We start from the raw sequence: 14,157 nt of genomic DNA on the forward strand, positions 1-14,157 counted from the left end.
AAACTACATTTCCCACAATACATGCCGATTATGTTACCCGCGAAGTGACGGCATCCCGCCACTAGACTGCAGTGTTTCCACATCGATGCGATTTTCCCAACAAGTGGAATTGAGAAATACAAATAATGATCCCAAAATGTCCAGGAAGAGAAAAATTGATGCAGATGGAAGGGTGTTTCAAGAAAGATGGGAAGGCGAATACATGTTTGTGCTTCAAGGAGAAAAACCGGTATGTCTTTTGTGTTATGAGGCGGTGGCGGTTGTCAAAGAGTACAATCTACGTCGGCATTTTGAGACCAAACACGGAGGTAAGTATGCCAAATTTAGCCATCAAGAAAAACAAAAAATTGCCCAAGAATTAAAAGGCAAACTGCGATCGCAGCAGAATGTGTTCGCGAAAGCCACAACCAAAAACAACGCGGCAGTGAAAGCTAGCTTTGTTGTGGCTGAAGAAATCGCCCGCGCTTCAAAGTCTTTTTCAGAGGGAGCGTTTTTGAAGCAGTGCATGCTGAAGGTCTGTGAGCAGGTGTGTCCCGACCAGATACAGACTTTTAAAAATGTCAGTTTATCAAGAAACACCATCGCGGACCGAGTTAAGGAACTAGCAGGAAACCTGGCAACACAGCTGGCCGAAGAGACACGCAGCTACATAGCTTTTTCATTAGCTGTTGATGAAAGCACAGACAACACGGATACAGCGCAGCTATCTATTTTTATTAGAGGCGTGAAGTCGGACCTCTCTGTCACTGAGGAGCTGTTGGATGTGGCTGCCATGCATGGGACCACAACGGGACGGGACATTTTTGATGCGGTGGAGAAGTCCGTCAGTAAAAACGCATTGCCCTGGGAAAACTTGGTGGGATTAACTACAGACGGTGCACCTGCAATGTGTGGAAGAAAAGTGGGCTTGGTTGGACTAATGAAGGAGAAAATGCAAGAAAGTAACTGTCACACGCCTCTGATAACGTATCATTGCATTATCCATCAAGAAGCTTTGTGCGGGAAGGTGCTGGGGATGGATGTTATAGTGACCACGGTCATGAAGACAGTGAACTTCATTCGGGCGCGTGGCCTGAATCATCGTCAGTTCCAGCTGTTCTTGCAGGATATGGGCTCGGAGCACGGAGACGTGCCGTACCATACAGAAGTAAGGTGGCTGAGTAGGAGCAAAGTCCTCAAACGATTTTTTGAGCTTAGGGAAGACATTGCTCTTTTCATGCAGAGTAAAGGAAAACCCTTGTCTGAACTGTCAGATCCAAACTGGCTGTGTGACTTTGCTATGTTGTGTGACATAACCGAACATCTCGCCCAACTGAATCAGAAGCTGCAGGGACGCAAACAAGTCATCACGCAGATGTCCGACACGATCACGGCTTTCCAGCGTAAACTTGACCTATGGATGTGCCAAGTGAAACAGGACAATCTTGCCCACTTTCCTGTTTCTCAGAGCATCTCAGCCTCATGTCCCGGTACTTTCTCATGTGCTCAGTTAGCTACCAAACTGAGCCTGTTGATGAATGAGTTTGATCGGCGATTCTCTGACTTCAGACCACAGCACTCTGGATTTGCCATCTTTGCTAGTCCTTTCACCACCGACGTGTGCACTGCACCCCAACAACTTCAGATGGAGTTAATAGAGCTTCAAAGCGATAGTGGCCTGAGAGCAAAGTTCCAGGATGTTACAATCCAGGACTTTTACCGTCTACTGCCCCCTGCTTTCATGCCACAGCTTCGACTTCATGCTGCCCGTGTTCTGTCTATGTTTGGGAGCACCTATCTGTGCGAACAGATGTTTTCAATAATGAATCTAAACAAAAACAAGCACAGATCACGCATCACTGACGACAACCTCCACGCTGTTCTACGGATTGCTACAGCACAGGACCTAAAACCAGACATTGACACACTGGCCACGGAAAAACGGTGTCAGACATCTGGTCAGAAAACACATTGGTAAGCATTTGAAAAAACCTAATAATATATAATAAAATGCAATTCAACCAAGAAGAACAATAGTTAAACTATGTGCAATGTAATGATTGTGTTTGCATTTTGTTTTGTGTTTGTTATTTACAGAACATGATCAATGGATGAGGATGGTGGAGAGGGGATCCACATGGTGTGTTCAAGGACAGGCAGCATCTCCTCATCAAAAACTAACCTAAAAACTTGACCAATATAGTTGTGGACTGAGACAACCCTTATTTTGTTATTTTGAGTTTATTACATATACTACTTTATATGTGTAGCAATGTATTTAGTGTTTGCAGGTTTTATGTGTTTCTGCAAACAAATGTTTACTGTAATCAAACCATCTCTCATGAGTTGGATGTATGCCCCCTGCAAGGCTGTGTGCAGCCATTTGTTTTTGTAAAATGCTACATCTGTCACACATGTTCTTAGCAGCTCACAATTGTTGGTTTTACAGTTATTTGTTATTTCAAGTTTTTAACAAAGTTAATGTCATAACTTGTGTTTGATGTTATTTTTCTGTATTCACTTGGATAGTTTGATCGTTGATTGATGGAGTAATATGGGTTTCATAACCTGACAAATTAAAAGGATTTATGTTATAATAACAGAGCAACAAGCAAACATATTTTTTACATCTATGCAAATATATATGTAATATTTGTAACTTGAATAAGTAATAAATTCAGTTATTTAACATTAAGGAGTAGTTACATTTATTTTACATTGCATTTAGTTACATTGCATTTAGTTACATTTATAAGTTACATCTGGCCCTTTGAGGGCAACGATTATGCTGATGTGGCCCTCGGTGAAAATGAGTTTGACACCCCTGAGCTACGGGATTACTGCCAGCGGACACCGCATATCCCCACAATGGATAATCCACTGGAGTGGTGGGCAGAAAACGTGCACCGCTTCCCCCGCTTTCGAGGAGCTACCTGGCTATTCCAGCCACAAGCACCCCGAGTGAGAGGGTTTTTTCCCTGGCAGGCAACACTGTCACCCGAAAGCAGTCAAGCCTCCTTCCCTCACATGTCGATGCGTTGGTGTTCAAACCAAACCAAAAATATGGAAAGGTGGACGTTATCGTGGAGGACAGCGAATAAAGTGTTGCGCACTGGATTTACGTGGCAGTTATGTAAACAAGAGTTTTTGGCTGTCGATTTTGGTGAGTCCAGTGTTTGTTATTTACTCAGCCATGTAACACAAATTAAAATGCAGTGTTTAATGTTACTGTATGAGTTCCAATATAAAATACAGTTGTACACCTCTCTTTGTGTGTCTTTATTATGACGTAACGACTAGTCGACTAGTCGACTACTATTTTTGAAAAATGTGTCGACTAGTAAATATTGGTAGTTGTGAAACCCCTAAAAACCGGGGAAAATAGGGGGGAAAGTGAAAATAAGTGTCCGAAAATAGGCACTCGGGAGGCGGGCAGAGTCCCCTGTCAACTCCCGTTACATTCCTCCATGGTGTCATTTGAGCGAAAAACTTTTACGTGAAACAGGCTGGGGGGGTCAAAATTGACCAAGGCCGACCCAAAGTGCACGGTGGGCGGACTCATCACCTCCGTGAGAGAGTTTGGAAGAATGTGCTTTTGAATAAAAAAAATTTGAATAATTTGGGTGAATATTTCTAATGTAAAATCTTCAATAAACATAGCATCATCTTCAATAACGTTACTATTATACAGTATAAATATTTGCCAAAATTATTCCAAACCATATTCTTCCAAACTCTCTGCTGTAGTATGAGCAACAGGAGACTATTGATGTGTGTAGTGAGTTTGGTAGCACTCCACTGTATAATAGTGAAGATATTGAAGATTATACCATATTTATTGAAGATTTTACATAATAAATATTCCCCAAAATTATTCAAAAGCACATTCTTCCAAACTCTCTGCTGTAGTATGGCAAACAGGAGACTATTGATGTGTGTAGTGAGTTTGGTATAAATATACTGTATACATGTGAAGTGATTGAATATTATTGTTTTCTCTTTTTTCGGAGTTGCACTTTGCAGACGGTCCCTGAGCACTCGTTTCTTCTCCGGCTGCGGATAGAGACCAATGTAATGTTTCCAGTTTGGAGGACAGCACGTATTGGCTTTTTTTTTATCAAAATGTGATTGTAGTTCATTGTCAACCTTACCACGGTACTTAGGAGACGTAATTTGTGTCTGAATAACGTTTTGTTCATGAGTTATTGATCCGTGAAATCTGAATCTGCCAATATCGTTCCAACTTTACTCAACTCGGTGAGGAGCTGTCAAACTCGACCCTAACGGCCAACTAAAAGTTGTTTTCCGTTCACGTTGTCATTTTTAGACTCCTTCGTTTCTTTGCTTGTGAATCCAAAAGCTGCGAGGCATGGCTGTTTTCGTTTTGCCATATTTTTTTATCACAAAGCCAGAGTTAAAAAAATATCAATATGAACATTTCCAAAACCGCGCCGGTGTCGGTACCAGATGCGTTCGGGGCACCAGATGTGTTCGGGGTCCGTCTCTTACCAGTGACGTCATGACGTACGACGTCATGACGTCAAGTATGTCACGCATCTGATTGGCTGTACGGTAATTTACCCACGCTGTCTAGAGTATAGAGGTTTCTTTTGATCATTACATTACATTGCATTTAGCTGACGCTTAAGTGCATTGACCAACAACATAAAACTTGAAGAAATACAATACAAACTTGAAGAAAAACAAAGACGAATGAGGAGAAGAATAAGAGAAATCGAAGGTAAGAAGTATATAACGTAATATGGTAGGTAATATGTAATATGTTCAGTGCCCTTGGTACGTTAGTTCAAACAGTAACAACGGACTATTTTTCCAATTTCGTTTTGATTGTTATATTTGATTATATTATATATTATCAAGAAATTATATATTATATATCAATATGATATACTTTTCTATATAATAGATTATCAAAAAAAGTATTTATTAAGTAAGGGATAATGTGCAGCAATCACAATCGAGTATTCAACTAAGCCATGTAATATGTATATATACGACATTTTCGCGACATAGGCAATATGTAATATGTTCCTTTGTTATGTTCAGTGCCGTTGGTAATTTAGTTCAAACAGTAACAACGGAGTATTTTTCAAGCGGATGCATGTACATTTCAATCAATACATACAACTATTTTTAAATCAATAAAATCATTTTCTAAATCCACAAAAGCATTTCAATTAATATTGGGAGTCATATCGTTACTTTGATGAGAATGTGTCCATGTAATAAGCGGGATAATGTGCAGCGACTTGGTCATTATTGTGAAAAGAACACCTTCATGCCGATCTCGATCCCTCCGCTTCCCCATAATGACCGCGACATTTTCGCGCCATAGGTAGTATGTAATATTTTCTTTTGTTCTTAACTTTCATGACAGAAATGGAGAGCTTTTATACTGAGATAAAGCACTAAGTGCTCAATGGTGGTTACCACGATCTCACCATCACCGCTGAAAAGCCTGATACAAGGAAGGCGTTAATTCGGAGGGCATCCAAACAATACCTGATCAAAGGTAAGTAACAGAATAAGACCATGGTTACATCATGAACATACTTTTTTATTATGAGGTATAAACCTCACATCCCTTTACTTTTAGGGCTCAATAAAGTATATATCTATCTATCTATTTATCTAATGGTGTTTTTTGGTGCAAAATTGATCATACCTCTAATGGTTTATCATATTCCAACATTTTTCAGTAAATCGCAAGGACTCCACAGCTTTTTTCTCCTTTTTCTTTTTATTAGTATACACACTATTACTGTAGTTGTTACGTCTAAACCCCATTTGCCACTGGATTTCTTGAACAGCTTTTAGTCATAATGTCATCTCTGCCCATGTCTAAATGATTGTTTTTTTGTTCCTGATGTGCCAGCTTGAGATTTGTACTACACGTACAAGGACAATGAGAGGATGGTTGTGTGCACCAAGGACCAAATTATCGATGTCCTGAAGGAGTGCCATGATAACCTGGGTTCCGGATGTCATGCAGGGAGAAGGCGCACCACCGAGAAGGTTTTGGCAACGTACCACTGGTCCACTATGCAGGAAGACGTGAAGAAATGGGTGGGAGTTTTTGACTGACTGATTATTGATTTACAGAAATGTGTTGTATGTGTACATTGAAACAGAGTGAGACAGTTTGAGCTCCATCAGAGCTGTCTAAAAACATATTTCAGAACTTGAACAGTTTAATTCTGTCTCCTCTGAAAGTTTTCTCTGTTCTATCATCTTTATACCTAAAGTTTGTTTTGCTGATTGAAAATGTATGATATTTGCGAAGGTTTATGAGTGTCCCCGCTGCCAGCAACACGAGGCCATTAAAACGGTTGCACCCGTACTGCATCCGATTCATGTTCCCGAGGCATGGACTGTCCTTGATGTGGAACTCATTGGCCCACTTCCCACCACTGCTAAGGGCAAAAGGTACTATCATGATGGGCTGAAGCATGTGTAACCTCCTTTAAAGGTTCTAAACGTGAAGATTCTGGTTTAAAAAGAAAGGAAATAATTGACAGTGATTCTGTATGTATTTACAACATTCTGCATTTCATATTGCAGATACATTCTAACAGCGACCGATTTATTCACGAAGTGGGTGGTAGCAAAAACTCTCTACCAGCAAACAGCTGCTGAGGTCTCAAAAAAGATCATCAACATTCTTCTCGATTTCGGGATTGTCGAGGAGATCATTACCGACCAAGGACGGGAATTTGTGAATGAGGTACAATAATCTATCTAATACAGTGTATGTGTTATGTGTAACAATGTAATACGATCAGGGTAATTGGTGTACACTAAATCACCTGCAGGTCAACCGTGGTGTTTTCGATGCACTGGGTGTAAAACACTGCATCACTTCAGCCTACCATCCCCAGTGCAATGGCCAAGATGAGCATACCAACCAAACCATCAAAAAAGCACTTGCCAAGTACTGCGGTGAGGACCAGAATGACTGGGATGAACACTTGAGGGGCATTGTGGCCAGCATTAACACCTCAAAGCAGGTACAATGTTGTAACAAATGCAGATGGAAACAATGCTCAACAGAGATACTAAAATGATTTTTTATGTTTTCAGAGGTCAACCAAGTGCACGCCCTATTTTGCCCAGTTTGGGAGTGAAGTATTATTTGAGTTATTTGAAGTATTAAAGTAACGTGTTATGGCAGGAAAGTTCAATCTGGTATATTCATTTTAATGTCACCTTATATAGAATGTGTGTTAAACTTGTGATTTCTGCATTGAGTGACTTCTGCCTAGCAGATACCAAGAAGAGGCCCCTAGGGTCTCTCTGTTAATTATCAATAGTCCTTGCAATTAACAGGGGAAGTCCCAGATACATTTTCAGATAATGTAGTTAAAGTCTTGTAGAATTAATGTTTATCTCCTACACATCCTGCAGGCCTTGAGACTCTGGTCACCCAGCAGTAAATGAGATAAAGGTCCTTTTGAGCTTATCAATAAAATGTATTCATTCCTAGTAAGCTGACTTTGGGGTGAAGGGAAGTTCAGGGAAGCCATTAAGCGATAAGAACAATTAACTTCTGTTGAAGATACATGATACGATGTTTGTGTGTTGAGGATGTTTAGGGGGAATGAGTATGTGTCCTGTCAAAGAGTCCTCTGTCATGACTCCGAATCATTGATTGGGGGATCTGCCTGAGGGCAGAGGGACAGAAACACACACACACACACACACACACAAACACACATACACTGTGAAGCAAACGATGGAATCAACAAACTGACTTACTACCTGGGATCCCGCCCAGAAGGGAAACCGACCAATGGAATACTGCCAACTCACTGTCTAGCTCGCTCAGAAGTGAACTCTGTGTATAAATGTTGTGATCATTTTGAAGATCGGGGCTCTTGTTTTTGACTTGCCGTTCCTGAGACGTGTCTCACACGGGGTTAGAACCTGAGCCCGGACTACTCTGCAAAGTGCTTCGTGATTCGATGATGTATTTGTATGTTTTAACATTAAAGCAGATTATTGTTAAACCCTTATCCTGGCTGCTTTGAATTTTTCCTTCTTTTGAGAACCCGCTCATATAGGAACGGCGCGGAGTAGAGGTTCTGCCCCAACAGGAGGCACCCTCGCGTCCCGCATGGTGATGTTCCAGATCGCCAGCGTTTTCTCTGGCAGAATCCCACGCAGCTCACTAAAGAACGTGTAGGTTCTCCTTGTAGGTATCAAGCCAAATGGAATGATACTGTCTCATCATGGCATGGTGATGTTCCAGAGGGAATATGAACATTTTTCATGAAAGCAGAACCCATTGTAAATGTCATGTTTTAGTTAAGCATTTCAAGAAGGAGAAGTGCTGATGAAAGCCTGTGCAGCTCTAGTCCCTGATACTGCTGTCCCCAAGGCCTTCTGGAACCTTTTTTAACAATGTGAGTATAAAACAATACATAATAATATTGAAAAAGTAGATATGAACACATACAGTATATAATGTTTCTCTCTCTCTTTCTCTCAGGTGTCCATAAAAAGAGCTACGTCTACATCATCCCATAGACCACCGTCTGGATTCCCCTGTGTCCTCCCTGGCAGCTCCATTGATTCCCTCTCTCCTTTCCTGCTGAAAGATGGTGAGTGTACTCAGGGACGAGGAGTAATTTAACCACCCACCAGTAGGAGTCAGGCTTTAGTTTCTTTTATATCCATAAAGACAAAGTAAATCTGTTTACAGTTGTTTCATATGGATGTTGAGAGGTATCCATATATCTCTTCATTTTGCTCTCAAAGTGCACCAGATTGATGCATTTAACTTCAATATTTAAAAGAAATCACTCCAAAGGGAGTGCTTGTTCTTCCTTCTGTCTGTCTGTATCTGTGTATTCTCATGTTCCGATTAACCCAGCCAAATTGTTCTTCTTTTGTGTCTATATCGACGCCTGGATCTTGAGTCGAGGCTGATCCTCTTGCTGTGGTCCCGCATCCTGGATCCTCTATCCTGAGTTCTGGATTAAGTCGTGGACTTTGGGTCGTGGCTAAACCTGTCTCTGCGGTCCTGCCTGGGTCTCGTCGTGCTGCCTCCCTGAAGGCTCCCACAGGATTGTTGACATCTTCGTGGATTCATCTTCTTATAACAGACACATGCATTTCCTAACATTTGGTCAACCTATGCTGTAAAATGTATTATCTTTTCAATTTACACACGGCATCTATTGCACGTCTGTCCGTCCTGGGAGAGGGATCCCTCTTCTGTTGCTCTCCCCGAGGTTTCTCCCATTTTTCCCTTTAAACTGTGGGTTTTCTCTGGAAGTTTTTCCTTGTACGATGTGAGGGTCTAAGGACAGAGGGTGTCGTTTTCTTCTCATACTGATATTCTGAACAAACTGCTGTTGTATTTGCTGTAAAATGTCTTTACTGTAGGGTATTTTTATTATTTGTACAGCACTTTGGCTCGACCAAAAATCATTTATAAATGTGCTATATAAATAAAACTTGATTTGATTGATTTGATTTGAAAGGGTGTGCGCCAAGGTTCCATATTAGGACCAATAATTTCACCATATATGTAAATAATCTTTAATAATTTTTCAAATGCTGCTTTCCATTTTTATGCAGATGATACTGTTATTTATTGTTCATCCTAGAGCAAAGTCTTGATTTCCTCCAGTCTGCCTTTGATGTTATTCCATCCCATTTATCTCAAATCAAGTTAGTATTAAATGCAGACAACTCCAAACTCATGATATTCTCAAATGGCAAAAAGTTTCAAGGGATTGACATTGAAAGGGTGACCACATACACATATCTAGGTTTTATTATTGATCAGAACTTATCTTTCAAGTCACACACTGAAAAGGTTGTTTTAAAATGGTTTAAAGGGTTTCTCCTTTCAGACAAGGAAACATTTGATCTCTGCAACGTTTTTACCAGTATTGGATTCTGGTGATCTGCTTTACATGAATGCCTCTGACCAGTGCCCAAAGAGTGGATACTGTGTACCATTGTGCATTATGTTTTATTACATATATATATATATATTGTGAGTTTGGAATAAATATGCACTTTATGAAAATTATTAGTTGGTTACTGTTAGTAAAAAACAGTAAGGTTAATACTGGATGTTTGTTACACTTGGATATGTTTTCTGTAATACTTGTAACATAATTATTCTCCAGTTTATGCATTTGAGTGACTTGCAGTTAATGCTCGACATTCAATTCAAAACCTTTATTTATCCAGGTAAAATCCCATTGAGATCAATGATCTATTTTTCAAGGGAGACCTGCAGCAGTAGGTTCCACATGAAGACATAAAAACATAAACAACAGAACAACAAAAGGACTTCATACAGCAAAAATTACAGGGATTACAATTTACATATCTATCCACATGTACAGGCATCTGATTGGGGAGCATCCAACCGAGCTTTAAAAACATGTAGTGGTACCAGCTTGGTAATTTTCCATTCTTTTTGCAGACTGTTCCAAGTTAGTGGAGCTGCACATCTAAAAGCTTTCTTCCCTAAGACAGTCCTAGCACTTGGCACATTTAATAAAACCACAGCATGAGATCTCAGGCAATAAGTACTTTCAATTTGCCGAGAGATCAGGGAGCAGATATAAGATGGTACTTTATCCAACATGGCTTTGTAAATGAAAATGTACCAGTGACTGAGCCTCAGTACAGTAAGTGATGGCAAAACCGCCTTGGTTTACAGTGTACAGTGATGCGTAAGTGTTTTACAGTTTGTCACAAATCTCAGTGCACTGTGATAGTAAAACTTTATTGTGGTGTAATTATATATCCAAAGCAGTCAGAAGTCAGAAAATCATTAGTGATGTTTAACCACTCAGAAGACAGCCCATCAAAATGAACACATTGAGACCTTTCAGAGAGGTAGTTCACAAACCACCCTACTGCATGGCAGGATAAGCCAATACTGACTAGCCTCTGCTTCCAGATGCGATGATCGACGGGATCAAACGCTTTGGAAAGGTCAATAAATAGAGCTGCACAACTCTACTTATTGTCTAAAATACTCGCCACATCATTCACCACTTTCATTGTGGCAGTGATGGTGCTATGTTGCTTTCTGAAGCCTGACTGATGTTTAGACAGGATGTCATTTGTACATAAAAACACCTATACCTGCTCACTCACTAGGCGTTCAAGAACCTTGGCCAGAACTGACAATTTAGAGATTGGTCTATTATTGTTTAATAAGCTGGCCTCCCCTCCTTTTAGTAGTGGCAGGACATAAGCTGACTTCCATACTTTTGGGATTTTGTTCGTGCTGAGAGAGAGGTTAAAAAGAGTAGTGAGAGGTGGAGCAATAATATCTGCAGCTATCTTTAAAAAGAAAGGTTCTACATTGTCCGGACCAGCCGGCTTTTTAGGATCTAACTTGGTTAATGCTTCATGAACAACATCAACAGTAAAAGGAGTAAAACTGAAAGGGTTTTCCAGACCACATTGTTCAGAGTCACAGACTGTGGTGTTCACAGAAGCAGAATGAGAAACAGAATCAAACAGAGAGCCACATGACACAAAATGCTCATTAAAACAATTTAGTATGGTGGCCCTGTCCGATATAGAGCCAGATGCTGTGGTAATGCACGGAGGTAGCTCATTACGGATAGTTTGGAAGTAAAGGACCCCTTGCGGAGGGGAGCCTCATCTGAGGCGCACCTATGCGCTTATGTGGCGCAATTAGGGTGGCGCGGCACGGTTTCGCTGCTGCGAGGCTCCACTAGCACTCATCAAATAACTGTGCGTGGGGCCTCAAATTGGTCCCTGGCCCTGGTTATTCTTGAAAATACTTCATCTGCAATATCTTTTCGGGCCATAAATCAATATACTTATGTTATTATAATGTAATTTTAAGTTTGCACATCTTTATAATTTTTTCAAAATGTACATCTCTTCAGTTCAAACCCTGAACGCATAGTGTCCACCTGAGTGGACATATAAAAATGTCTTTGAAAAAACTAGATAAAAAAAAAAAAAGTTCAAATCTTGTTTTTCATGCCCCAAGAGCAATTATAACACTTGGTAAAAAAATCCTGACTGAGGCTTTCATAATTCAGGCATGAAAGGGTTAATAAAATACTCAGGGGAGTTTCCTGAATTTTCATGCCGAAAGCCAAGCACTAGGCCCTGGGTAAATTAAGAGGCTGATCTGGGGCACTTTTGTCCACTTTCCCTTGTGCTAGAAACTCAAGTCAGGCATCCCTCGAATCGTCTCAGAGAGTAGATGATCAGTGGGGCCTTTTTTTTACTGAAACATGATGTTTCGATGTATATTTTGTTGGAGATTTGGAGGATGTTTAAAACCAACCTCGTCTCCGCGTGTCGTTTGGTAAACTGGGTAAATTCGTAAAAAGGAAGGGATTAAGAAACACCAGAATGCAAGTGAAACAATAATCTTGTTTTAATGATACAAAGTAACAATACAAATACAAAGGAATCACGAAGCACTCTGCAGAGTACTCCGGGCTCAGGTTCTACCACCGTGTGAGACAGGTCTCAGGAACGGCCAGTCAAAAACAAGAGCGCGAACCAAAGGAAAACACAGGCTTTCATCCTAAAAACACAGGAGGAGGTGTGTGCGTGCTTTCCCCCAGAGGTCATCTTATTGGGAGAGACCAACACATGGCCTGTCGCACCCAATCAGTGCGACACAGCAGAAGAAACCCGGAAACAAAAAGTCTCTTTCAGCTTGACGAAGACCAGATACCTTCTGGTGTCTGGTACGAACCTGCTCTAAACAACAAGTTTCCTTATCTTATTTCACATCTTGCAGCCAGCACACACACATCCCCTTTATGGCCCTTTGTCCATCTTCCCCCCTCAGGTTACCACACACAAGTTAAAAAGTTGTTATAGTTGGCTAAATATACGTAATACATGTAAATCACTTTCATATCAATAATAACGAGGAACACATTACCTATGCTCTTAAGCAGTATTAGAGATGCTTTTCAAATAGTCAAACTTCACACAGGCCCAATATAGAGAACACACTCATTTGTCCTACAGCCCTTCCCACCATTTGAGCTATTGTTCACATCTTTACTTCAAATAAAAGGTTTCACATTGTATATTTCCAGCTTCCTTTACACATACTGTTATTATTAATACAACGTAATTAACCACACACATCTATTGAAAACAAGTAGATTTCCCTGATAATTGACATGCTGAAAATCTTAGGAAGAATGTCCCCTCCCCCAGCTCTCTCGTCCCTGTCATAAAAGCTGCTTCCATTTCATATAAAGTAATAAAACATGTTTAAGCTAATTTCTCCACAATGTTTGTAGCCATTTAGTACCCACACATGAAAGAATAGAAACAGAGGTATAGTTGAACAGTAATCACGCAGCACATATATTTACTGCAATGAAAACACACACATTTGCCCTAAGCATGTGTAACGCACCCTCTTCTTTTATGAGGGAAACATTCCAGAGTTTTGGAGCTATCCCCAAATTAGAATGTCCCCTGCTCACATCCCTCTCTGAACACAAAGACTTCACCTCAATATATTGGGGAGGGAAAATATACTTTGTCCCTTCAAATTTAAGACACATGAATATATATAAGGTGACTTTAAAATGAATATACTAGATTTAACTTTCCTGCCATAACACGTTACTTTAATACTTCAAATAATTCAAATAATCCTTCAATTCCCCCTTTTGGTCTCGCCTCACGAGACCAACACACGTAAGACATTTGAAACACAAGTACTGTCATTCTTTGATACTGTGTCTGTCCCCCTTCATTAAACCTTTGGGAACAGAAAACAACTTTCAATGTCAGTGAAGGAACTATCAGAGTGGTTGCCTGAGTGCCAGAAAGCAGCATCCTTGCGTGTTGTTGAATCCTCAGAGCCCCCCTCCCCCTCAAAGGAATACGCCAACAAGGGCAGCTGATAGGGAGGGGGAGATGCGGCCTTTCCTTCAAAGCTGGAACTGTTGAATCTGATCAGAGAGAAGTAGACTCCTCTGCTGCCTCGAGAAGTCCCCCAGCCCGCTGATGCCTGCTTCCAAGTCGTCTGCTGTAGGGATGTCCTCGTTGATGATAGCCAGGTCTGTCCGGATGTCGTCGAGGGTCCTTCCAGGTGATTTCCTCGCTGCACACTGGCTCCAGTAGTACCAGATATCCCCCTTTGCTCCTCGGCGGACGGCA

The 14,157-nt window shown here is 40.8% G+C and overlaps 1 protein-coding gene across 1 annotated transcript; it reads left to right on the plus strand.

Moving 5' to 3' along the window:
• Positions 1-202: 202 nt before the first annotated feature.
• On the plus strand, positions 203-2,789 carry LOC307025297 (general transcription factor II-I repeat domain-containing protein 2B-like; the record flags this gene model as incomplete). The annotated part of the gene is made up of 2 exons (XM_079659933.1): positions 203-1,953; positions 2,077-2,789. Coding segments are annotated over 2 exons (1,752 nt in total). The 3' UTR covers positions 2,078-2,789.
• Between the last annotated feature and the right edge of the window lie 11,368 nt (positions 2,790-14,157).

This window comes from Notothenia rossii (genome assembly GCF_949606895.1).
Source record: "Notothenia rossii genome assembly, chromosome: 11".
Taxonomy (NCBI): Eukaryota; Metazoa; Chordata; class Actinopteri; order Perciformes; family Nototheniidae; genus Notothenia; species Notothenia rossii.